This window comes from Mirounga leonina, unplaced genomic scaffold, assembly GCF_011800145.1.
Source record: "Mirounga leonina isolate KUSES-001 unplaced genomic scaffold, KU_Mleo_1.0 Mir_197, whole genome shotgun sequence".
Taxonomy (NCBI): Eukaryota; Metazoa; Chordata; class Mammalia; order Carnivora; family Phocidae; genus Mirounga; species Mirounga leonina.
This window is the reverse complement of record NW_023270494.1, coordinates 6,612,075-6,632,379: the sequence shown is the minus strand read 5'-3', so window position 1 is coordinate 6,632,379 and position 20,305 is coordinate 6,612,075. Positions and strand designations below refer to the sequence as shown.

General features: G+C 57.6%; 1 protein-coding gene across 3 annotated transcripts; it reads left to right on the top strand.

Moving 5' to 3' along the window:
- Positions 1-4,208: 4,208 nt before the first annotated feature.
- Positions 4,209-20,189, top strand: GPRC5C (G protein-coupled receptor class C group 5 member C). 3 transcript variants are annotated; one of them, XM_035026112.1, is made up of 5 exons: positions 4,209-5,374; positions 11,174-12,256; positions 14,800-14,894; positions 16,871-17,020; positions 18,660-20,189. In XM_035026112.1, exons 2-5 carry the CDS (start codon positions 11,206-11,208, stop codon positions 18,690-18,692), a joined length of 1,329 nt encoding a protein of 442 aa, XP_034882003.1. In that variant the 5' UTR covers positions 4,209-5,374; positions 11,174-11,205; the 3' UTR covers positions 18,693-20,189. The 3 variants fall into 3 exon arrangements, with proteins under 3 accessions (XP_034882003.1, XP_034882004.1, XP_034882002.1); XM_035026111.1 differs by lacking the exon at positions 4,209-5,374 and adding an exon at positions 5,594-5,765; XM_035026113.1 differs by lacking the exon at positions 18,660-20,189 and having other exon boundaries at positions 5,247-5,374; positions 16,871-17,437.
- Positions 20,190-20,305: the final 116 nt, after the last annotated feature.

Here is a 20,305-nt window from a genome sequence, read left to right as displayed (position 1 = left end):
AGTAGGGGGTTCATGACCGCCGCAAGGCCAAGGCTAGACCCTGAGCCTGCCCTTCCCCTTCAAGAAGGCAGCCTCGCTCAGCTCCCAGCCAGTCTGTCCACTATTCTGCTGATATTTATTGCCTTTTTTTATTGTGGGTATAAAGCACTATCTTAGGGGCTGCAAGGAAGGACAGACATGAAATCTGAATCCAATCCCCACCAAGCATATCAGCAATTAGAGAGGCAAGATATTTATGCATTAGATACAATTAACGATGCAGAGCAGTGCTAGGCTAGCAAATTTGCCTTAGAAGGGGAGCTCTAGGAGAGCAGAGGGAGGAGGACTATGGGGTGGGGTCACCAGCCAAAAATTCTGGGAGGAGCACAGGACTTTAAAAGGGGACTGGAGCAGAGAGATCCAGAGGGGGCTTCCTGGACTGAGAGTTGATGGGGGTGGGGTGTGAGTAAAACCACAGGAAGGCAAGTCCAGTGGCCAGACTGGGAGCTGACCTCTCAGGCTGGAGTGGGGAAGAGGAGGGGGATGAGGCTGGTGCCCAGGGTTGAGTGCAGGTTGCAGAGGTCTTGAATGCTGAGCGAGCAAGCTTAGTCTTTCACTTCAAGGCAGTGGGAGCCAGCGAAGTTTTCAGCAGAGCGACGGGGTGAAGTCAGGGAATGTCCCCTGATGGACAGCGGTTTGCAGGGTGACTGGAGGTGTTGACGAGTGGGAGGAGGACTGTAAGCGAGGTAATCAGCTTGGGGCCAGGTAGCCGCTGGAGTGAGGTAAAAGGGTACCCCATCCCTGGAATGTTCTCAGATGGGGGTGAGACCCTCCCTCCCCCGAAGGTAAGGGGGAACTAGATGCAGCACTGTGTGCACATTTCTTTTTCGTTTTTGGAAGGGGCTCATGGGCAGAGGGGCCTGACTCCTTGGACCCTCTGCTTTGACCCTGGTTCCTAGATCCACTGTGTGTTGATGGACGCTCTCCAGACCGGGGCAGCTCAGAAAATCCAGTTCTCTCCTCCACAGGGAGGTGGTTAGTGGCCACTGAGCCATGGACAGGGAGGGGGATAAGGAGAAGCAGATTTGTGGCCACTGAGGGTGGGCTTGGCAGCAGGTGACATTCCAGCAGGCTCTGCCCAAGGCCCACTTCCGGGTACATTTCCAGAGGGATCATCCATGGGTAGCCAGTTGTGGGGAATTAGTGTTTAACTTGCCTGTTCCCAGACCCCTGGCTTCCTGTTTCTTAAGGTGACACCTTGGGACCTGGGTCCTTCAAAAAAAAACGGGGGTACCGACTAGTGCAAGCGTCAGTCCTATAAACCTAAGAGAAAAGGAGACTTAGCCAGACACCATAGGCTGGGCAGTAACCAGTTAATATGGAGCCTGGGAGCAAGGAAAAGTCAAATGCAAAATCTGTTTACCAGCCAGTTGTGGGGCACCCAGCCGCCTGGTACAGGATTCCAGGCACCCACCTGTCAGGGAGCCAAGAGCCTCCACCCTCCGCTCAGGGAGGGACTGTTCTCGCTTCACTGGGGCCAGGCCACAAGACCAAGGGCACTCAACCCCGGTGGGGGTGAGGGGGCAGCCCTTCCCCTCCCCAGAGAAGGAAATGGCTCCTGAGAGCGATTCCACCAGCTGAAGCTGCAATATGGACTCCTGCTCCCCATGCAAAAGGAAGTCCCTCTAGGGAGCAAAACTGACCTCTAGCCTCCTCACCCCTTGTGCCCCAAGCCAGGTGGTCAAGTTCCTCTACCTGGACTCTGAATGGAGGGCATTGTTGGCTCAGGGGCAGTGGACTTCTCCAAAAGGCACTGGGGCTTGCCTGCTTCCCAGGAAGGCCTCGTGCCACGGGCAGGGCAGGTGTGGTGGGCAGGGCAGGTGCATACGGCTTGCGCGAGGCCTGTGGTTCGAGGGGAAGGTCGGCGGCGGACTACTCTCCAGGGGCTGGAACGCTACTCTAACTACTATCGTCCTAACCATAAGACAACGGAGCTACCCTACGCGACCGGCTCTGTGCCAGATGCCAGGGACCACAAGATGCGTGAAACATGTCCCCCTCTTGAGAAGAGCACAGTATAATTGCGGAGACAACAGCTGACAGGCCTGAGGAAGATACACTGGGCTAACGATAAACAAATGCATCAAAAGCTGTAGGTAAAGCAACTCCCACAGTTATTTCTGGGGAAGGTGAGGAAAACTTCACAGAGGGACTCCGGGGCTGAGCTTTGAGGCAGAGCTGATTTTTGTAAGAATTTTGGTCAGAGAAGGGGGGGTGGGAGGGAGAGGATGTTGGAGGAAAAAGAAACAGCTGAGGCGAAGGCCCAGAGCATGGCATGATAAGGCTATTCCGATAACCGTAAAACAGAATTAAAAGGTCAGAGAAGACAGGACTTTAACTTGACAGGACTAAGATTAGCCCTAGGGGATGCACCAGGAAAGGAGAGGCTGACCGCTGGGCACCTGGGGCACCTGTGAGGGGCAGGCTTGTGTGAGGAACATTCTAGACTCGGAGTCATCTGGATGTTACAGCAAGATGGAAGGGTGGGGTTATCGTGCCCATTGTACAGGAGAGGTAAGTAGGGCCCAGGGCCATGCAGTGACCCATCCAGATCACAGATGGCAGGTGGCAGAACTGCTTCCGACCCTGGGGACTTGTCAGTCCCTAAACCTCTAGCAGCTCAGAGAAGGAAGGCTGGGATGGAGATGAAAGGAGTTTCCATGGCCCAAAATGAACTCAAGCACCATATATAAGGGGAGGGAGGGAGCCAGACACTCCCCGACAATCCATTACTCCAGGATCTCTCTGCACAGTGGGTGGGCAGTATCCATAGGGGATGACTTCACAAAGTGTTATTTTCTGGTGAAAACGGGAGTTCATAAAGGCTTATATGCCTACGGATCATTAAACTGGGTGAATGGCATTTGGGGACACAGACGACCCTGTACCCGGAATTTTGGAAAACAACACACCTCTCACAGAACATCCCTTCTAACCAAGGAAGGCTGCCAGTGTCCAGAAGCACCCCCCACCCTCACAGTGGGACTCAGGGGGGCTGGGTGGGGTGGCACTCTCAAGATCTGGACCTCCAGTCCCACCACCCCACAGCCAGCCAGGCCCTGCCCCAGGGACTAAAGCAGAGGGCACCAGGGATCCTGGAGGCTCAAAGGGCTGGGTCATCTGCCCCGAGGGCCTTGGTTTGTTTTGAAGGCAGATCTTGTTCCAGAGTGAGACGGGGTGAAAAGGGACCCAGCAAACCTTTCTCAGAAAGCTGTCCTACATTTCCAGTGGTGCCTACTGCTCAGGGCTGGCAGGCCTCTTGGCCCACTCCCAGTGGGTGGCCAGGCACCCCATACCCCAACCTTACCCCTGCCTGGGCAGGGACTGATGGGGGAAAACTTGCCTCTTGGGAGAGTCCTCTGTACCTGAAGGAGTTCCAGAAGCTTGAGAGCAAACTGAGAAGATGGGTTGGATCCACAGCTCATCTGTCCCCAGTCCACTTCCCCTACACCCATCCCCAGCTCTCAGAATTGGCTTTTCACATATGCTAAGGAGCAACCCTCGTGGACAATACCTGCCTTGTTAATGAAAGCTACAGTCAGAGGCCAGAGGGACTTACCCGCTCACTTAGGGCTTGCCTTCCCAGCGCGGGCACCTGCCTGCACACCCTCACAGGAGGGTCCGGGAGACGTGGGGTGGGGGTAGAGTTAGGGGAGGGAGACCGAAAGTAACGCACAACTCTGCACCAGAAACGCGCTCTTAATCTTAATATTTAAAAAGAAAGGAAACAATTCGGCGATCACCGCACTTCCCAGACTTGCAAGCGAGGGCAAGGCACAGGGAGGGAGGCAGGTTCTAGAAAACGCAGGGCCCCACCGCCGGCCCCGGCCGCTAAGCAAACATTCCCTCCTGGACTCCGAAAAGCGGGTGCGCGAGGGGAGGGGCAGGCCTGAGGTTTATCGCTCCGGCAGCTCCTGGTGATTCATTGAGTTTGACTTCTGCCTGTCGTAGATTGAGGCACACAAACAGCCCCGGGGGTACCCCTCCCCTTTCCCCGCGCCCTCCCCCCAACCTTGCCACCCCCGAGCCCGGGACCAGCCGCTTCCCCCGCCTCCCGCGCGCCCCGGGCTGTGCAAACACGCCCCGCCGCCCGCCCCGCCGCCGACTGGCTCCAACCGCGCGCTGCTGGCGATCCCCCAGGCAACTCGGCGTCACGAGAACCAGCGCCCCGGAGACCCGTCGCCCTGCCCTCCCTCCGCGTCCCCTGGGCCCCGGCCAGGCCCAACAACCTCTCCCTTCCCGGGGCGCCGCGGCCCCTCCGGGCCTCCCGTGCAGGCTAACTAGGCCCCGCTGGGCGCCCCCGGACGGCGCAGCCCGCCTCCCGCGGGGCGCGCCAGCCCCAGGGGAAGGCGGCCGGAAAAATCTCTTGTTTACTGGGCCGGGGACGTCCCAGACTGGATTCGCTATCCCAGTTCTGCGGTTCCCTTTCTGCTGATTCCCGGGGCCTCCGAGGCTGAAGGGTGGCAACGGGCTGATCCACCCCGGGGCAGGGAGTGGGGGTGGGGCGCGGAGTGGGGCGGAGGGTACCCGAACTCGTGGAAAAGTCCGCGGGCGGCCGGAGGGCTGGACCCGGAGTCAGGGCCCTTGCGTCCCGGAGCGCAGGGACCGCGGGGGCCGGGTTAAACACTGTACCCCGGGGAACATGACCGTGAAGGCTAATTAGGACAAGTCGGAACAGGGAACGGGGACGCGGGGAGGGGAGCGCGCGCTCAGAGTTGGACCGTGTCTGGGGCGGTCGCGGGAAATCCAGGCGCAGGGGAGTCGGGCCCAGGGCGACGTTTGCTCACGGTTCCGAGGGGTTCCGGGCCCGGCCCACGGCGGTAGGGGCGCTCGCGGTGTCCCCCCGTCCATGCATGTTTGGTGACCCAGGTGCCGGGAAAAGGCCGCGCGTGTTAGGGGCGGACAGCCGGCGTGTGGTGTGTCCACGTGTGCAAGCTCGGGGAGGGGAGGGGGCTCAGAAGGCGTGACAAAGACGGACTTTGTGTCTTGAGTGTGCGCCTCGCTCTAGCCCAGAGCAGCGAACTGTGCCCGGCGTGTGTCCCTCACGGGAGAGCCAGGACGAAGGTGACGAAGGCTCGGTGAGACGCACCAAGGTGGCCCCCGCGCGTGTTCGTGTGTGCGCGCTGGGACATGCGGGGCGGGAGAGCCTGCCCCCCAAACCGCTTTCCGGAGGGAAAGCCAAATCCTGAAAGTGAGTGCGCGTGAGTGCGCGTGAGTGCGCGCGCCCGCGTGCGGGGGCGTGGCAGTAAACAGCAACAACACTCCGGCTCCCAGCTCCGCCAGAAACTCCGAGCTCCCTCCCCGGCCGGAAAGTGCGCCTCGCCGGAGCCTGGAGGTGAGTCGGCGCGCGGGGGGAGGGCCTGGCGGGCTTTGTTGCTGTGCAAACGGATTGCACATACCTGGTGCGCTGCGGCCGCCCGATCAGCTCCTGAATGGAGGTGATGTCACGGTGATGCAGGCGCCGGCCCACCCTCGCCCGGAGAAAGGAGCCGAGTGCGGGGAGAGGCCAGCGCCAGAAGGAGGGACCGAGGGCGGCCAGCCCAGCCCAGGCTCCCGGGAGAGGCAGGCCCTGCGCCCCGAGCCCCCGCCCGGGCCCCGCCACCCCAGGCCCGGGCTTCGCCTGGCTCCGCGCCCTCCGCCGAGCCCCTCTCACCCCGCCCGCGCTCCGCTTGGAGCTGGAGGTGGCCCCAAACGCCGCGCCGAGTGGGGCGGGCGGCGCGTCCCAGGTAAGGGCTGCTGCCTTCCCGCTCCGCCCTCCCCTCCGCCGCCCGGAAGAGCCGGGTCGGGCCGGCGGGCCGCGGGCGAGGGCAGAAGCCCGAGGGTGGAGGACCGGGGGAGGGGAGCGCGGAGGACGCCGCGCCAACTCGGCTCCGCTCGGTCGCAGAAACTTTACAAACCGGCGCGAGCTGGGGACCGGGGGTGGGCGAAGCCCGGCGCTGTCCCGAACTCCACAGTGGGTGCCCCCTCCACTCCCGCTGCCTCTCTGCGTGAGTCCACGGTCAGCAGCGACTGGTGGGCCAGCCTCCTCTCCGGGGCCCGAGGATGGGGAGAGCAGGTTTCTGTGGCCAGAGGGAATGCGGGAGACAGGCTGGGGTCCCTACTCACTCTGCATCCAAGGCCTGGGGAGCGCCGGTGTAGACCCCAGGGGTGAGGAGGGCAATTCTCAGAATCTTCCTGTAGGAAGTTTGGAATCAGACCATCAAAGAGCCCCTACTTCAGGCAGCTTGACTTCTAGATCCCTCCGACCCCCCAGGGCTTTTCCAGGGCCCTTTGCAGCCGTAGGGGTTGGGTAGCGCCCCTCCATCCTGAAGCCCGCAGTTTTACACCCGGGAAAAGCCAATCATTTAAAAGCTCCATGATCTTGATCCTAAAGCACAGGAACCAGAATGTGTCAAAATAGGGTTTTTTGCACTTGGTTGTCCCCACCTTGTGTCTTATTACATGTGTGTGTGGGGGGGGAGGGGTGTGGGGCGCATTCCAGAGTGGCATTCCAGAGCAGACCCTTGGATTGAAGACTTCCACGTTTCAGAATGCTCAGGAAATTTTGGCCCAAATGTCCACTTAATGCGGAGGTCTAGGCTGAGGTTCCTGGAAGCCCCTCCCTTCCCAACCTGATCTCTGATCCCTCTTATTGGTGGGTTTAGTCGCCAGAGCCCCTGGACAGGAGTAAGATGATAAGGCATAAGGACAGAACTCCAGAAAGGGGGGTGGGATGGGGGAGAAGGGAAGGAGGTGGGACGGCTGTTGGTGGGTCCATCCATCTCTCCTGATAGGCTGCCGAGTGCTGGCAGTTGAGGAATGAGGATGCTCTGTGGTATCCCTGGGTGAGCCTAGGTGCCTTTGAGAGGGGGCTGTCAGGGGTCATGGCACCCTTATATGTAACCACAGGCTGTGTGTCTCTATCTTACTCTATCCTTGAGCCTGGGAGATGCAGACCAGGGCGGCACTGTGAAGCCCATGGTGTCCTCTTCAGGTTGGTCTTCTATGCCCTAGGGGTTCTTGGGTTCTGGTGTGAATGGTGGGAGGTTAGGAGGGGGTTGTTCTGGAAAGATGAGAGGGCCTGACTGCCTCTCATCAAGCCAGTCAGGGCCAGCTCGCCTCTGAACCCACCCCACTGCTGAGGCCTCTCTGCTCCTCCTGGAGAGGGAAACTGGGAGGAACTGGAACTGGATTGGGCTGACTCAGACCAGAGCTGGGGTGCTGAGTGGCTGAGTGGGGGAGAGGCCGATTTCAGAGGTGATTAAAAATATCTGTATGACTGATTCCAGGGAGGTGAAGCAAAAGGGCCCCTTTGTCCAGGAAATAATCCGAGACTGGACTGTGCGGCAGTGTTGGTGTTGGAGAAATTCATGGGGCGGGAGGCGGTCCCCCTCCCACTCCCCTCGGTCCCACTGAGAACCTTGAAGCAGAAGATGTGACTCCACACTGAAGAAGGCAAGGGAGAAGGGGGCACTGAGTCTGTTCAGCGAAGGCTTTTTTAAATGCCTGCTCTGACGTCTACTCTGTTCAAGGCACAGCACTAGGTGTTTGCAGGGATGCTAAGTTAATACGTCTTGTTCACTACCCTCACACACCTTCCAGCCTGGTAGGGGAGACTCATGCACAGAAGAGCCATCAAGGCTCAGAAGACAGCCAGGAAGTGCAGGCTTTAGGGACCCGCGGGAGGGAGAGCCTCTTAGGCAGAGCTAGGTCCCTCTCTTTGCAGTGCTCTTCCCCTTCTCCGCCATGTAAAAAGTGGCATGGGTTGCCTGGCTGAATCTGCACTCGGGGAGGTCAAAGGACACATGCAGAGCTCTGCTGAGCTTCCTTTAACTCTGCTGGCCTCCACGGATCACTGCCCTAGGCCTGAGTAGGTGTATTCCTGTCTCCATACTCACCCTTGCATTTTTCCGGGGAACAGAGAAATGGATTGTGTCTGGTGGGAATGGTTTGTTTCATCTGGGGCTGGAAGTATCAGGGCCGCCAAGCAGCCAGGTACCTGGGCGGGGAGGAGCAACAGCAAGAACAGGTAGGTTCCTCTTTCCTTCTTGGGAGTTCTCCCCACATTGGTGGGGCGGGCAGAGAGCTGCGAGGTTGCTGGATGCCGGCAGGGTAAAGGCGTGTACTTCTAAGAGCAAGATGGCTCAAGAAGAGTAAGTGACCAGAAGGGTTGCAGAGCTAAATGGGACCTGGCTTGGTTTTGTTTTGTTTTTGTCATGACATGGCTGTTATCAGATTTAAACTTGTAGTGTGGGCTTTGGTATCCTTTCCCCCTACCTCCAGTCAGTCCTTAGATTTTATCTGGGAAAGGATCTCTCAGATCTGGCCATTATGGCTTTACCTTTGGCCTTGATCTTTAAACGGGTGAATGTGTCCTCAACAAATCGATTGCCTGTGCTTTTGGCCAGATTCAGATCTGAAAGCACAATCCTAGTTATGCCACGTTTGTGCAAAACACAGCTTTAGTTCAGTGGCTCCCCATTGCCTTTAGAATGATGCCCCAACCTCCTTCCCAGTAGCACTTCTAGTCTATGTCTCCCCTTACAAACTCGGTTCATACTTGAAGGTGATAAAATACTGAATAAAATGCTGTTGAAAGGTCTTCTCCGTTCTTATCTGACCCCTCAGCGGGAAGAGCTTCCTCCTCTGTGTTCTTGGAACACCTTTCCCTCTCCCAGAGGCAAATTCTGTTGTGTGGCACTTACCATTTTCTCACAGACCTACCTTCTCTCTCGTGCTGGATTTTAAAAACCATCAAGTCAGGGAGAAAAACAAAAACAAAAAACAAACCGTCAAGTCAGGGGCTGTATTTGTTCATCTTTGTATTTCCCAGAGCTCTGAGAACGACTGGCTTTGTCGTCCCCCCCCCCCCCCACCAAAATGCACAGTAAATATTTTCTGATTGGGAATAATTGCCTGTATCTAATCTGGGATCCAGCGCGGGGAGGGGGTGAAGTGCTGGAAGAGGTGCAGATACCTGGGGGCTAACTCAGGGTGGCCTTTCTCAGGGCTCACTTCCACATCTCCAACTTTACCACAAGTTCTGGCTGCTTTGCTATGAGCCCCAAACACCCAAGATGGGGTTGAAGGCTTAGGAACCCACAGCGTGTAATCTGCAAATTACCTCTTCCCTGGAGTGGTTCAGTGTTTCTCCTTACCCATCAATCCTCCACCCTTCGTTTTTCTTTCCAGCAATTGTAAATACAGTTTATGCTTTATTGATTTACGATTGCACAAAGTCCCCTACAAAGCTTATTTAAATCTCGACGCAGGGGAAACGTGCTTTTGCATTAGAAGTCAAGAGAAACTGAGTTCTGACCATGCAGTTATTTAGGAAAACAATAAAGATGTTAGCTTATTAAGAGTTAATGATAGGTAGTATTTGGAGGAAAAGCAAGCTTAACTGAAAAATGAAGTACCTGAGGGCGCCTGGATGACTCAGTGGCTTAGGCCTCTGCCTTCGGCTCAGGTTATGATCCCAGGGTCCTGGGATTGAGCCCCACATCAGGCTCTTTGCTCACGGGGGGCCTGCTTCTCCCTCTCCCTCTGCCTGCAACTCTGCCTGCTTGTGCTCTCTGTCAAATAAATAAATAAAATCTTTAAAAAATTTTTTAAAAAATGAAGTAGCTGAGAAGGTCGAGATACCTGTATTTTCAAGGGGCACCTTGGGTCCGTAGGATATGTTAAAGGACTTTGAAAATTGACGTTCTTTATTATGTCGGTTTCACTTAATTTATGGGTTTTATTTTCCCTGATCCAATAGCACGTACTCTTCCACTTATCAGTTACAGAGAGACAGTTTCTATTGACTGAGATTTAGGACTTTTGTTCGCCTGTTAGAAATTAGGTAACTAGGAATGGTGAAAACTTAAGGGGGTGGACTATGCATCACTACCCCCAAAGGAGGAAGAAAGGAGGTGGGAGGAGTTGGATCATGCCATTCCCCTGAGAGCCACTAGTGGTCACGATCATCCTGGAAAGCTTGGTTGCCATCTTTCCAGAGAGTTCCGAGGACCCAAGAAGTGAGAGAGGAAGAAGCAGGGTTATAACTAGTTACTTGAACGTAAGGGGTAATTTAATGTGCATATCTGTATTCTGCAGTATTTTTGAACTTGGCTGTTTAGAACATTGAGATTCTCTGTTCTCCAGGTAAATTTAAAGTCTTTCATTGATTGGATATTTAATTTCTCTTACGCTGCCACATTCTTTATCTCCACACCACACAGGGATAGTCCAGCTGGTGTTGAGAGCAGGGGTTCCGTTTTCTTTGCTGCTCATCTACAGGCCTTGGTAGAGCCGCCGTCGTCGGGGCTGGTCAAATGAGTAGTACAGTAGAGTAATAGGGTACCTTCCTGGTGTGAATGAAAGATCCCTTTTTTGCCTTCTGGCTACAGTGCCTTAACGTCTTCCATGACAGATGAGTTCCTTTGGGCGTTGCATTGCCCTTCCCCATTCTTGCTTTTAAAAATGTTAATGCCTCATAGAAGGATTTTTGCATGAAGTCATTAACTCCCTAGCTGAGAAATTATTTTATCCTTCACTCCAGCAACCGAGCTAGACAAAGAAGTTTGGATTCTGAAGAGGAGAGCTGGCGTGAAAAGTGGGCAAATACAGGGCAGGAAAGGGAGGTGGTAGGGAGGAATCCAAGAGAACTGTCTCTTCGTTTTCTCTGGCTGCAGGTCATGCCTTTCAGGTGCTCGTGAAGTACCTACTGTGTGAATGAGTGCATGGCAGGTTGGCCATGGACGTGGGCATCACAGGGGCAGAGAGAAAGTGCGGAGTGGCTTGGTTTTGACTTGCTCTCAAACCCTATCACCCTCAACCCAAACTGCAAGAGCTCAGGGAAGGTTCGGATGCTGGTTATGATGGCGGGGGGTGGGGGGGGGGGCGGGGATCCTGAAAATTCAGTGACAGATTCCTCCTTTTCCGTGAGTAGGACCAGAGATGACAAATGGGCTTCATCTCATTTGCCTCTCTGGTCAGTTGATATGCCTCCCAGGAGTGCTGTGTCAGGAAGGAATCTGAAGCCCGTGGGGACAGTCTCGTGATCAGCTCGCACTGTCTGCCCCAGTTCAGGACAGGGGCAAGCAAGCGACTTGGGTGTCAGAGTCTGGCCTTGGAAGACTGATTGTGCCTTTTCCCTCTCTGTCTCTAGGGACCCAGCCGGAGCCTGGCCTGGGAGCCAGCATGGCCATCCCCAAAGCCTTGCTGACGTGCCTGGGGCTGCCTGTCTTCCTAATCGCAGGCGCCCAGGCCCAGAACCACGTGCCACCTGGCTGCAGCCCGGACCTCAACCCCCTGTACTACAACCTGTGTGACCGTTCCGGGGCCTGGGGCATCATTTTGGAGGCAGTGGCTGGGGCGGGAGTTGTCACTGCGTTTGTCCTCACCATCATCCTTGTGGCCAGCCTCCCCTTTGTGCAGGACACCAAGAAGCGGAGCCTCCTGGGGACCCAGGTCTTCTTCCTGCTGGGGACCCTGGGCCTCTTCTGCCTCGTCTTTGCCTGCGTGGTGAAGCCTGACTTCTCCACCTGTGCCTCTCGGCGCTTCCTCTTTGGAGTCCTGTTCGCCGTCTGCTTCTCCTGCCTGGCGGCGCATGTCTTTGCCCTCAACTTTCTGGCACGGAAGAACCACGGGCCGCGGGGCTGGGTGATCTTCACCGTGGCGCTGCTGCTGACCCTCGTGGAGGTGATCATCAACACCGAGTGGCTGATCATCACGCTGGTCCGCGGCGGCGGCGAGGGCGGCCCTCCGGGCAATGGCAGTGCCCCCTGGGCCTCGGCCTCCCCCTGCGCCATTGCCAACATGGACTTCGTCATGGCGCTCATCTACGTCATGCTTCTGCTGCTGTGTGCCTTCACGGGGGCCTGGCCTGCCCTGTGTGGCCACTTCAAGCGCTGGCGGAAGCACGGGGTCTTCGTGCTGCTCACCACGGCCACCTCCATTGCCATATGGGTGGTGTGGATCGTCATGTACACGTACGGCAACAAGCAGCACAACAACCCCACCTGGGATGACCCCACGCTGGCCATCGCCCTCGCCGCCAACGCCTGGGCCTTCGTCCTCTTCTACGTCATCCCGGAGGTCTCCCAGGTGACCAAGGCCAGCCCAGAGCAGAGCTACCAGGGGGACATGTACCCCACCCGTGGCGTCGGCTACGAGACCATCCTGAAAGAGCAGAAGGGCCAGAGCATGTTTGTGGAGAACAAGGCATTTTCCATGGACGAGCCAGCCTCAGGTAGGCAGAGGGATACCCTCCCCGCGCACCCCGTCTGCCATTCTGCATCCTGGACGGTAGGATGGGGGCGGGGGCTGGTCTCCTGAGCGAGATGGAAGGCTCTCGAATGATCACTAGTGTTCTGCCTTCAAGCCCCTAAATGCCATTTTTAAGTTTTTGTTTTGTTTTGTTTTTAGTACTCCTGTAGTTCATGAATATATTTCCACTGTAAAATTTAAAACACCCACAGATAAAATTCCTTCCGGCTGGCTCCTCCCAGTTCTACCCCTGTTCTTTCCTGTTCTGGGCCACCTCTGACTGGTATTTTACCTCCACGTGCCTCCGTTTCCTCATCTGTAAAATGGGGATGATAATCGTTCCTGTTAAATAGGGTTCTTGTGAAGATTAAGTTAATGCACGTGCCCGGCACTTGGAAATTACTCTACGAGTATTAGCTATTAGCTGTATTCCTATCCTTTTACTGTGATTACAACCACCCTTCCCGGACTTGTTTTTCCATTATGTACCTATTCATAATTTTAGTTTCCTTTAAAAGTCTTCTCAGTTAAGATTTTGTTCTTTTTTTTTTTTTTAAGATTTATTTATGTATTCTAGAGAGAGTGGGCCAGAGCACGGGCAAGCTAGGGGAGGGGCAGAGAGAGAGGGAGAGAGAGAGAAGCAGACTCCCTGCTGGGTACAGAGCCCCACACAGGGCTCGATCTCACAACCCTGAGATCATGACCTGAGCCCAAATCAAGAGTTAGTTGGACGCTTAACCAACTGAGCCACCCAGGTGCCCTGATTTTGTTCTTTTTAATAAAAGCACTGTGCCACATCCTGATCTCAGCAGCACCCACTCTCCAGCTGGCTTGTCCCCAAGCTCCTGTCCCGGCTCGTTTGTTAATGGGCTGGGGCTTTCCTGTTGGAGCCCAGCACTAGGGGCACCAGCCAGCCGTACAGCCTCAAAGGGGTCAGGCTGAGGGTGTCTGGAATTGGGAGAGGCAGGAATGGGTGAAGCTTCTGCAGCCCGTGCCAAGCCCCCCTCCTCCCCGTTGGAAGCAGCTTGAGAAGCAGGCGGGCTGGGGGGCGGGGTGAGGAGAGATGCTTCTCTGGGACACTTGGCCAGTTGAGCTCCTGGCTTCCAAAGGGAAGAGTATTTCTCTGGCATTTGTTAACTGTAAGGACCGCTAGCATTCATTGAGCACCTACTGTGTGCTCAGTATGCACACATTTCCTGATGTGTCCTGTGGCGTGCTGTCCTTAGTCAGCTGCCTACAGCCCCTTTATCTGACGTGACTGGGACCTGGAGGGCAGAAGGACCAGGACAGACCCCTGACCCCAACCCCAGACTGGGCTGAGCAGGATGTTTGGGGGCTTAAGACTTCAACTGCTTGACTGTCGGTCACCAGCTCTGGGGTCCCTGCCAGAGGGCTGAGTCAGAGACGGGAAGTTTCAGAAGCTGAACTCCCTGCCTCTTCTCTACAAACTGGGACCCCCCTCCCCATCATCTCTGTTTTGGGGAAAGGAGTGACCTTTGTCCTGTCTGGCACCTGATCTGTGATCTGCCCACGGGGGTGGCCCCTGGTCCACATAACAGAGTGGGACTAGTTGAGTGGGGGTGGGGCTTGTGCACCCACATCTGCTCCCGCTCTGTGTCTGGCCATGAGGCCCATGTAATACTACTCAGCCTTTGTCCTCGCAAGGCAAACATTTCTGGGGCTGTGAGGGTTTTTTTCTTTTCTTTTTTTTTTTCTAAATGGAAAAATCAATCGAGTGGGCCCAGCACTTAGGAACCCAGCCCTGTATAGTTGTGGTCCCTTGGAGCTGCGGGCCAGCAGCCTGCAGGAGACAGACAGCCTTCCGCCTGCCCTCGGGCCCCAGGGGCTGGTCGTGAGCTCTCCTCGGACACCCTGGGAACCCCCGCAGGGTAGAGCAGATGGGGACAGCATCACATCCGAGGGCACGGGGAGGAATTCTCAGAGCTGCAAACAGTCCTGGAATCTTGCCAGGCTGCCCCAGGACAAGATGTATGTACGTTCAGTCCTCCTGGTGGGGCTCTGGGTTGGGGGGTCCTGGAGGATCAGCTGTGCCCCGGGACGACTGGCAGTCTCAGGCTGTGGGGTCTTTGCTCTGCTTACCCTAGCGCCTTGCAGCTGTGGCCTGCAGTGGTAGAGGCCAGAGCTGGAGCCTGGCCGTCTTGGAAGGCCGCCGAAGGCCCATGTGCCCCTCCTGGCCTCTGGCCCCGGAGGGCGGATGGGGATATGAAGGTTGCTGACAGGAGCATTTTTCTTGGCTGAAGGCGGGGGAGGGGTCCTCACACTGCAGGAAAGCCCGAGCAGAAGGCAGGCAGCATCATGCTCTCTTGACTCCTGACAAAGGCATGCTGGACTCTGGAGGGGCCCCCATACCTGCAACCCCGCCCCGCAAGTGGGCCACCCCTGGCCAGGCTTCTCCCTGGGTTAGATGTTATCCCAGGGCAGGTGAGCCCCCTCTGCCCTGCCCGAGCCCCCTGGGGAGCCCTGCCTGAGAACCCAGCCCCCAAACGGCTCTATGTTTCTTTGCAGCTAAGAGACCGGTGTCACCATATAGTGGGTACAACGGGCAGCTGCTGACCAGTGTGTACCAGCCCACCGAGATGGCCCTGATGCACAAAGGCCCGGTGAGTGGGGTCCCAGGGTCTCTGTGACCCCGCTGGGGGCCGTGGAGCTCAGCCTGAGCCGGCTGGTGCAGAGGTCCTGTGGCCGGTGCAGGCTGGGGCGGAGGTGGTAGGGAGAAGGCAGGCTTCTCCGTCTGATGCATCCGCGTCAGGGAACAGAGCCCCTCGGCTCCTGATGCCCTTTTCCTGGAGTTGACGTCTGCTGCACTGCAGTGAGACCCGCCCTGTGTCATGGGGCATCACACAGGACTGGGGCCCCGGGCTGCGGAGAATGCAGAACAGGCCCTCTTTGAGCTGATAGGAGAGTCCAGCTTCACCCTAAGGAGCTTAGGGAGGGACAAAGGAAGGTCTCAGCCAGGTAGGGAGGTGGCAGTCTTTGGTGCCCCCATAAAGGCACAGAGGACCAAAAAGCAGGTCTGGGTATGTACTTACTCCTCAACCACAGCTGTCCCAAGAGGGCCTTGGCTCCCTTCCCCCCACAAGCAGGCTCTAGCTCTCAACCTCATACCTCCCCTGGGTTCTGGAAACCAGATGCTCCATTAGCCAGTGGGGGGTGGGAACAGGAAGACCGTGGGTTAGAGCCTCACTCACTCCGTATATGTTCCTCCCCCTGGGCTGGCAGTCACTGTGGGGAGATGTCAGTGACCTGCCTTGGCAGGACGCTGGGAACAGGAAGCCAGGGAGGTCAGCGGGGTGCTGTTCTCACCCCCCTCCGTTCCACGAGCCCCCGGGGCACGGTGCAGTAAATATCAGAAACTTCCAGCTCCAGCCCCTTCCTCTCCCTAAGCTGAACCTGCTGCCAGGCGCAGGGAGGGGCAAGGAGTCTCTGGAGGACAGGAGCAGAGTCTGCTGGTCCCAGCCACTCAGACTGTGAAACCCCCCCCAGGGTCCTTCCTCCAGCAGCTGTCTCACCCTGGCCACCCCTCACTTGCCTGGCCACACCCAGTCCTGCTGCCCCCGGGGGTCGAGGACCTGGGTGAACAGGGAGTACCCACCCACGGAGATGAGTGGAGACTACGGATGGGGGCTCCCTCCCTCCCCGCCCCAGTTAAACTTTGACCAGGCCACCACTGGGCAGAGCCTGACTGGGTGTGGCTGTGGCTGAACCAACTGCCCAGGTGATTCTGAGGCACACCCAGGTTTGAGCCCCACCTACCTGGATGTTCCAGGAGCTTCTGGGGGCCTGCGAGCTGGGGATCGCAAACCAGTGGGAGGACCACCTGGGCCTGATTCAACTGAAGGTGGTGGGTGGCTTGGGGCCCTGGGGTTAGGGATAAGGCAGGTGGGGCCAGGAGTTCACCTTGCCTTCAGGCCAGGAGCTGGGATGGGGGCCTCTGGACTCTCCCCACCCCACAGCCATCTCTCCCCCACACAGGAGTAGGGCACTGTAGCTCTAGCCAGGTTCCAGGCAGAGAATTTGGGTTTTAAGTCTCCACAACTGATTAACCCGCCCAGGCTTCGAGATAAGAAGTGTGGGTATGCCCGAGGCCTGCCAGCTGTCCTCAGCCACACAGACCTGCCGCTCTGATTGCCACTGGGTGTCCTATTGCCATTTGAGGGCTCGGGGAAGGGTCTGGGGAGGAGGGAGCCTGGGACCATTACAGGCACGTAGTAGCAGCTCAGTGTGGTTCCCTCTGCCCTGGGCCCCAGGATTTCCCCCAGGAGTTGGGAGCAGGAGGGGGGAGGCTTGAGAAGAGGATCCTTCTGAAAATAGTGACACCGCGGGGCCATCCGAGGTGACCAGAGGCCCCTTCCCATGCCTAGAGGCCTGGCGCTCTGTAGGGTGAGGGAAGGGGCTTGAGGTCAGACGCCAGCCCCTCCGTTTCGAGAGGTGGAGTCACCCATCCCAGGCGGCCGCTGGGGCCCTGCTGGGGGGGCTTGGGGGTTACTGCGGGCAGGCCCAGCCCTGCAGGAAGCAGAGTGTTTGTGCGTCCGCCCTGGCAGAACCTGGCTGTGAGACCTCCTGTCCTTCCTTCCAGTCCGAAGGAGCTTACGACGTCATCCTCCCACGAGCCACCGCCAACAGCCAGGTGATGGGCAGTGCCAACTCCACCCTGAGGGCCGAAGACATGTATGCGGCCCAGAGCCACCGGGCCGCCACACCTCCGAGAGACAGCAAGAACTCCCAGGTCTTTAGAAACCCCTACGTGTGGGACTGAGTCGGCGGTCAGGAGGAGGCAGGCAGATTTGGGGAAGGCCCTTGGGACGTGGCCTGGGTGAGGAGCCCACGGCTCTCCTACTGCCCCTGCCCCCTCCGTGGCTCAGGGCAACTGTGCCTCGGAGCCGGGAAGGCCGTCCCTGTCTGCCAATGTCTGGGTGGGTGTCCCAGGGGCCCCCCACCCACGCCTCAGTGTTCGTGGAGCTTCGTGCTCCAGCCAGATAGTGTTCTTTTTGGGGTGGTGGCCGGCCAGTGCCAACATTTTCTGGAGTCTTCGGAGAGATTCCTGCCACCTCGAGAGATTTCTCAGGCGCGTCTGTCCTGGGTCTTGCTCCTCTATGAGGAGCAAGGGTGCCTAATAAACACGTTTTTGCCTTATGAGCCCTTCCTCTGGGAATGTCGTTTCTGACCCCGGGCTCTTGGTCACTGAGGAGCCTCCTCCTCCGTGGGCCGGGGGTGGCTCCTCTTTCTCCTTCCGAGTCCGGCTCACGGGAACGCCGCTGCTGCTTTTTCCTTCCCAGGGAAGGAGTCTTCAGCTGAGCCTGTGTATCGGGTCGTGTCGCGGGCGGTCAGAATGAACTTCTGGGCCCAGCGCCTGTCCAGGGTCTAGTCCAGCATCTGGGCTTATCTGAGATCAGGCAGCTTTTCCTCCGGGACGCCTCCCCGCCGCCATGCACGAGGCCAGAGTGGGGAGGGCAGGCCCACCATCGGGCAGCTCTGCGGAGGGTGTGTGTAAGGGAAGGCGGGCCAGCTTCCGACCCTCTTAGGGGGGATGGCCGTTCAAGTGCTCTAAGGGACGCGGTGGAGAGTCACCGGCCTGTGCTGTTAGATGGTGCTGTGCCGAGCACGGGTGGAAGCGGACGGCTCGGAGAACACTGGCACTTCTTTACAAAGTGGGTTTCCAAAGGTGGGAAAGGGTCGGCCGGTTCCGGTTGGTTCCATTCCTGGACAGTTATTAACGTGTCCACTGGCTCAGCCCTATATGGTAAACAAAGCCTTCCCACATCAGCTCCTTTTAAACCTCGTGGCTACCAAGAAAGGTGGACAGCACAGCATTCTGTCCTCTTTCCCGAGTCAGAATCCCAGAATCGTGCCATTTTCGGGTCGGACGTGGCCTTGGAGGCAAAAGGTGGGGCTGTCCCTCTCCCGGCCCCTGACAGGGGTAAGCAAACCGACCCACCGAGGCCACAGCGGCCTCCAGAGGGGCCCCACTGGTCAGGTTGTGTTGAGCTCTGTCTTCGAGGCCCACCCTGGGGCCGAGCCAGTGGCCTGGGCTTGGATGAGCGGTAGTGCCGTGACCCTTGGACAGACACTGGCTCCGGGCTTTGCAAAGGGGCTGCCAAGCCTGCCCCTCCCGAGCTTGGGAATGTTTCTACCCAACGAGTCAGAAGCTATTTTCTGACACCAGTCGTAGGGGGGGAAAAATAAAGTCTCTGTTGGAAGAGAGAGAAAGTTGCCGGAAGAAAAACAAACTTCTCCCAGAGTTTCCCTTCTATGTCAGATTGCACCAGCCCCGCTGGGACTCAGACACTGTTTTTAGTTAGAAGCCAGAGCTTGGGCCCCCGAGTGGTAGGGTCCCCTTTGACTCTTGTTCTTTCTGGTTACTTTAGGCTCAGTCCCCGCAAAATAAAACGAGATGGTAGAAGCCCTCTTCCCTGAACCACACGTCCGTCCTGATGTCCTCATACCTCTGTCTGGGCTGGGCAGGGCCCAGCACCTTTCCCGCCCTTGTCATTGGAGCTGGGAGGGACCGGAGGCCACCAGCCAGAAGCAGAGGACTGAGTGGGGGGCCCGTGAAGCCCTGAGGTGCGTGGCTGGGGCCCTGGGGCCATTCCCTTTGCCTCTCCTGACCCCCACGTGACTGAGGCCACAAGGATCTACAGAACTGCCCAGCCTGCCTCCGTCCCCCCTTGACACCCTTCCCCTAGTCACAGCCCGTGTGTCCCATGCTGTGGTTCTCCAGATGGCCATCCTCAGATGCCCTGTCTTCACACCACGGGCCTTCCTGGCTGTCTTGGTGTCCAGCATCAGCTTGTCCTGCCTGCGCCTGGGTGTTTGGAGCCAAGCCCTGGTGGAAGTGGGCTTTCTCATCAGGGCTTCCTGCCACCACCTGGACCGTGGAAGGCCCCTGAGCTGGGACAGAGCTCGGCCCGAGGCCTGAGCAGACACCGCTCCTCTTCGTGGCCTGTGGGTGCTGGATCTGAGCCCCTTTGGTGCTTTCCTCTCGTGCCCCCTTACACCGTGGCCCCATGCCTTCCCCACCTGCAGTGAACTGGGGCCCATCGAGACACAAGGTGGGGGTTGGGGCTGCATCCTCAGGGGCCAGCTGAGAGTCCTGGATCACATGGGCTGGGGTCTCAGCTGCTCACAGAACTGGGACTCATGCCATGTCCTGCTGGGCAGATGTACAGATTTCTGCCTCACCTTGGGCACCCCAAACGTGCTGGCACTGTTCTCTCCCACGACATGCTCCAGAGGGTCCTGACGGCCACCCCGGGAAGTGGGGGGCATCCTTTAGGACCTGATGATGGTGGAGCAAGGGCGGAGATGTGCATAGCTCCAGACTCACAGGAACGAGATCTCTGTAGCATCGTCTCCTGGTTTTGTCCTGCGCTCGGCTACCAGGCAGAGCTGGCTGGCCCAAGGGGGCCTCCCAGGCGTGCCCCTGGAGCTCTGTGCTCAGCGCAGAGTCACCTCTGGGTGCCCAGGGTGGGGGGGAGAGAACAAGAGCAGGGCCCGACCTCACCCTGTGGTCAGCCCACAGCTCTCCAGCACCATGAGACCTCCCGGCCCGGATTCAAAGGCTGGCGCAGAACTGGGGGGACGCAAAGACGCAAAGACGCTCAGCCCACAGCTCTCCAGCACCACCCTCCTGCCCCCAGCAGCCTGTGTCTTTGTTACTGGAATATTTCTCAGGCCCTACAGAGAGAGTAGGGCCATGCAACTGCCTGTGACAGCCCCCTACCCCCCATCGCCACCATTGACCGATCATGTGCTGGGTTGCTTAGCTCCACAAACAGAGTATTACTTCTCTCTGATGGAGGGAAGAGGGAGCTCTCTGCACCTCAGACTTTTCTTGATCTAGGTTAGTGGTCCCAAGATCCCTTACAGTGAATAAAGGCCCTGTCTTGCTTTTCGAAGTGATAGTCTCATGTGAGTCTTGGCCCCACCAGGCGGCCATGAAGAGCAGCCTGCAGTGAATGTGGGTTTGTTCGTCCGAGTTCTCCAGGGATCTGGGTGTTAGCTTGGGAAGGAT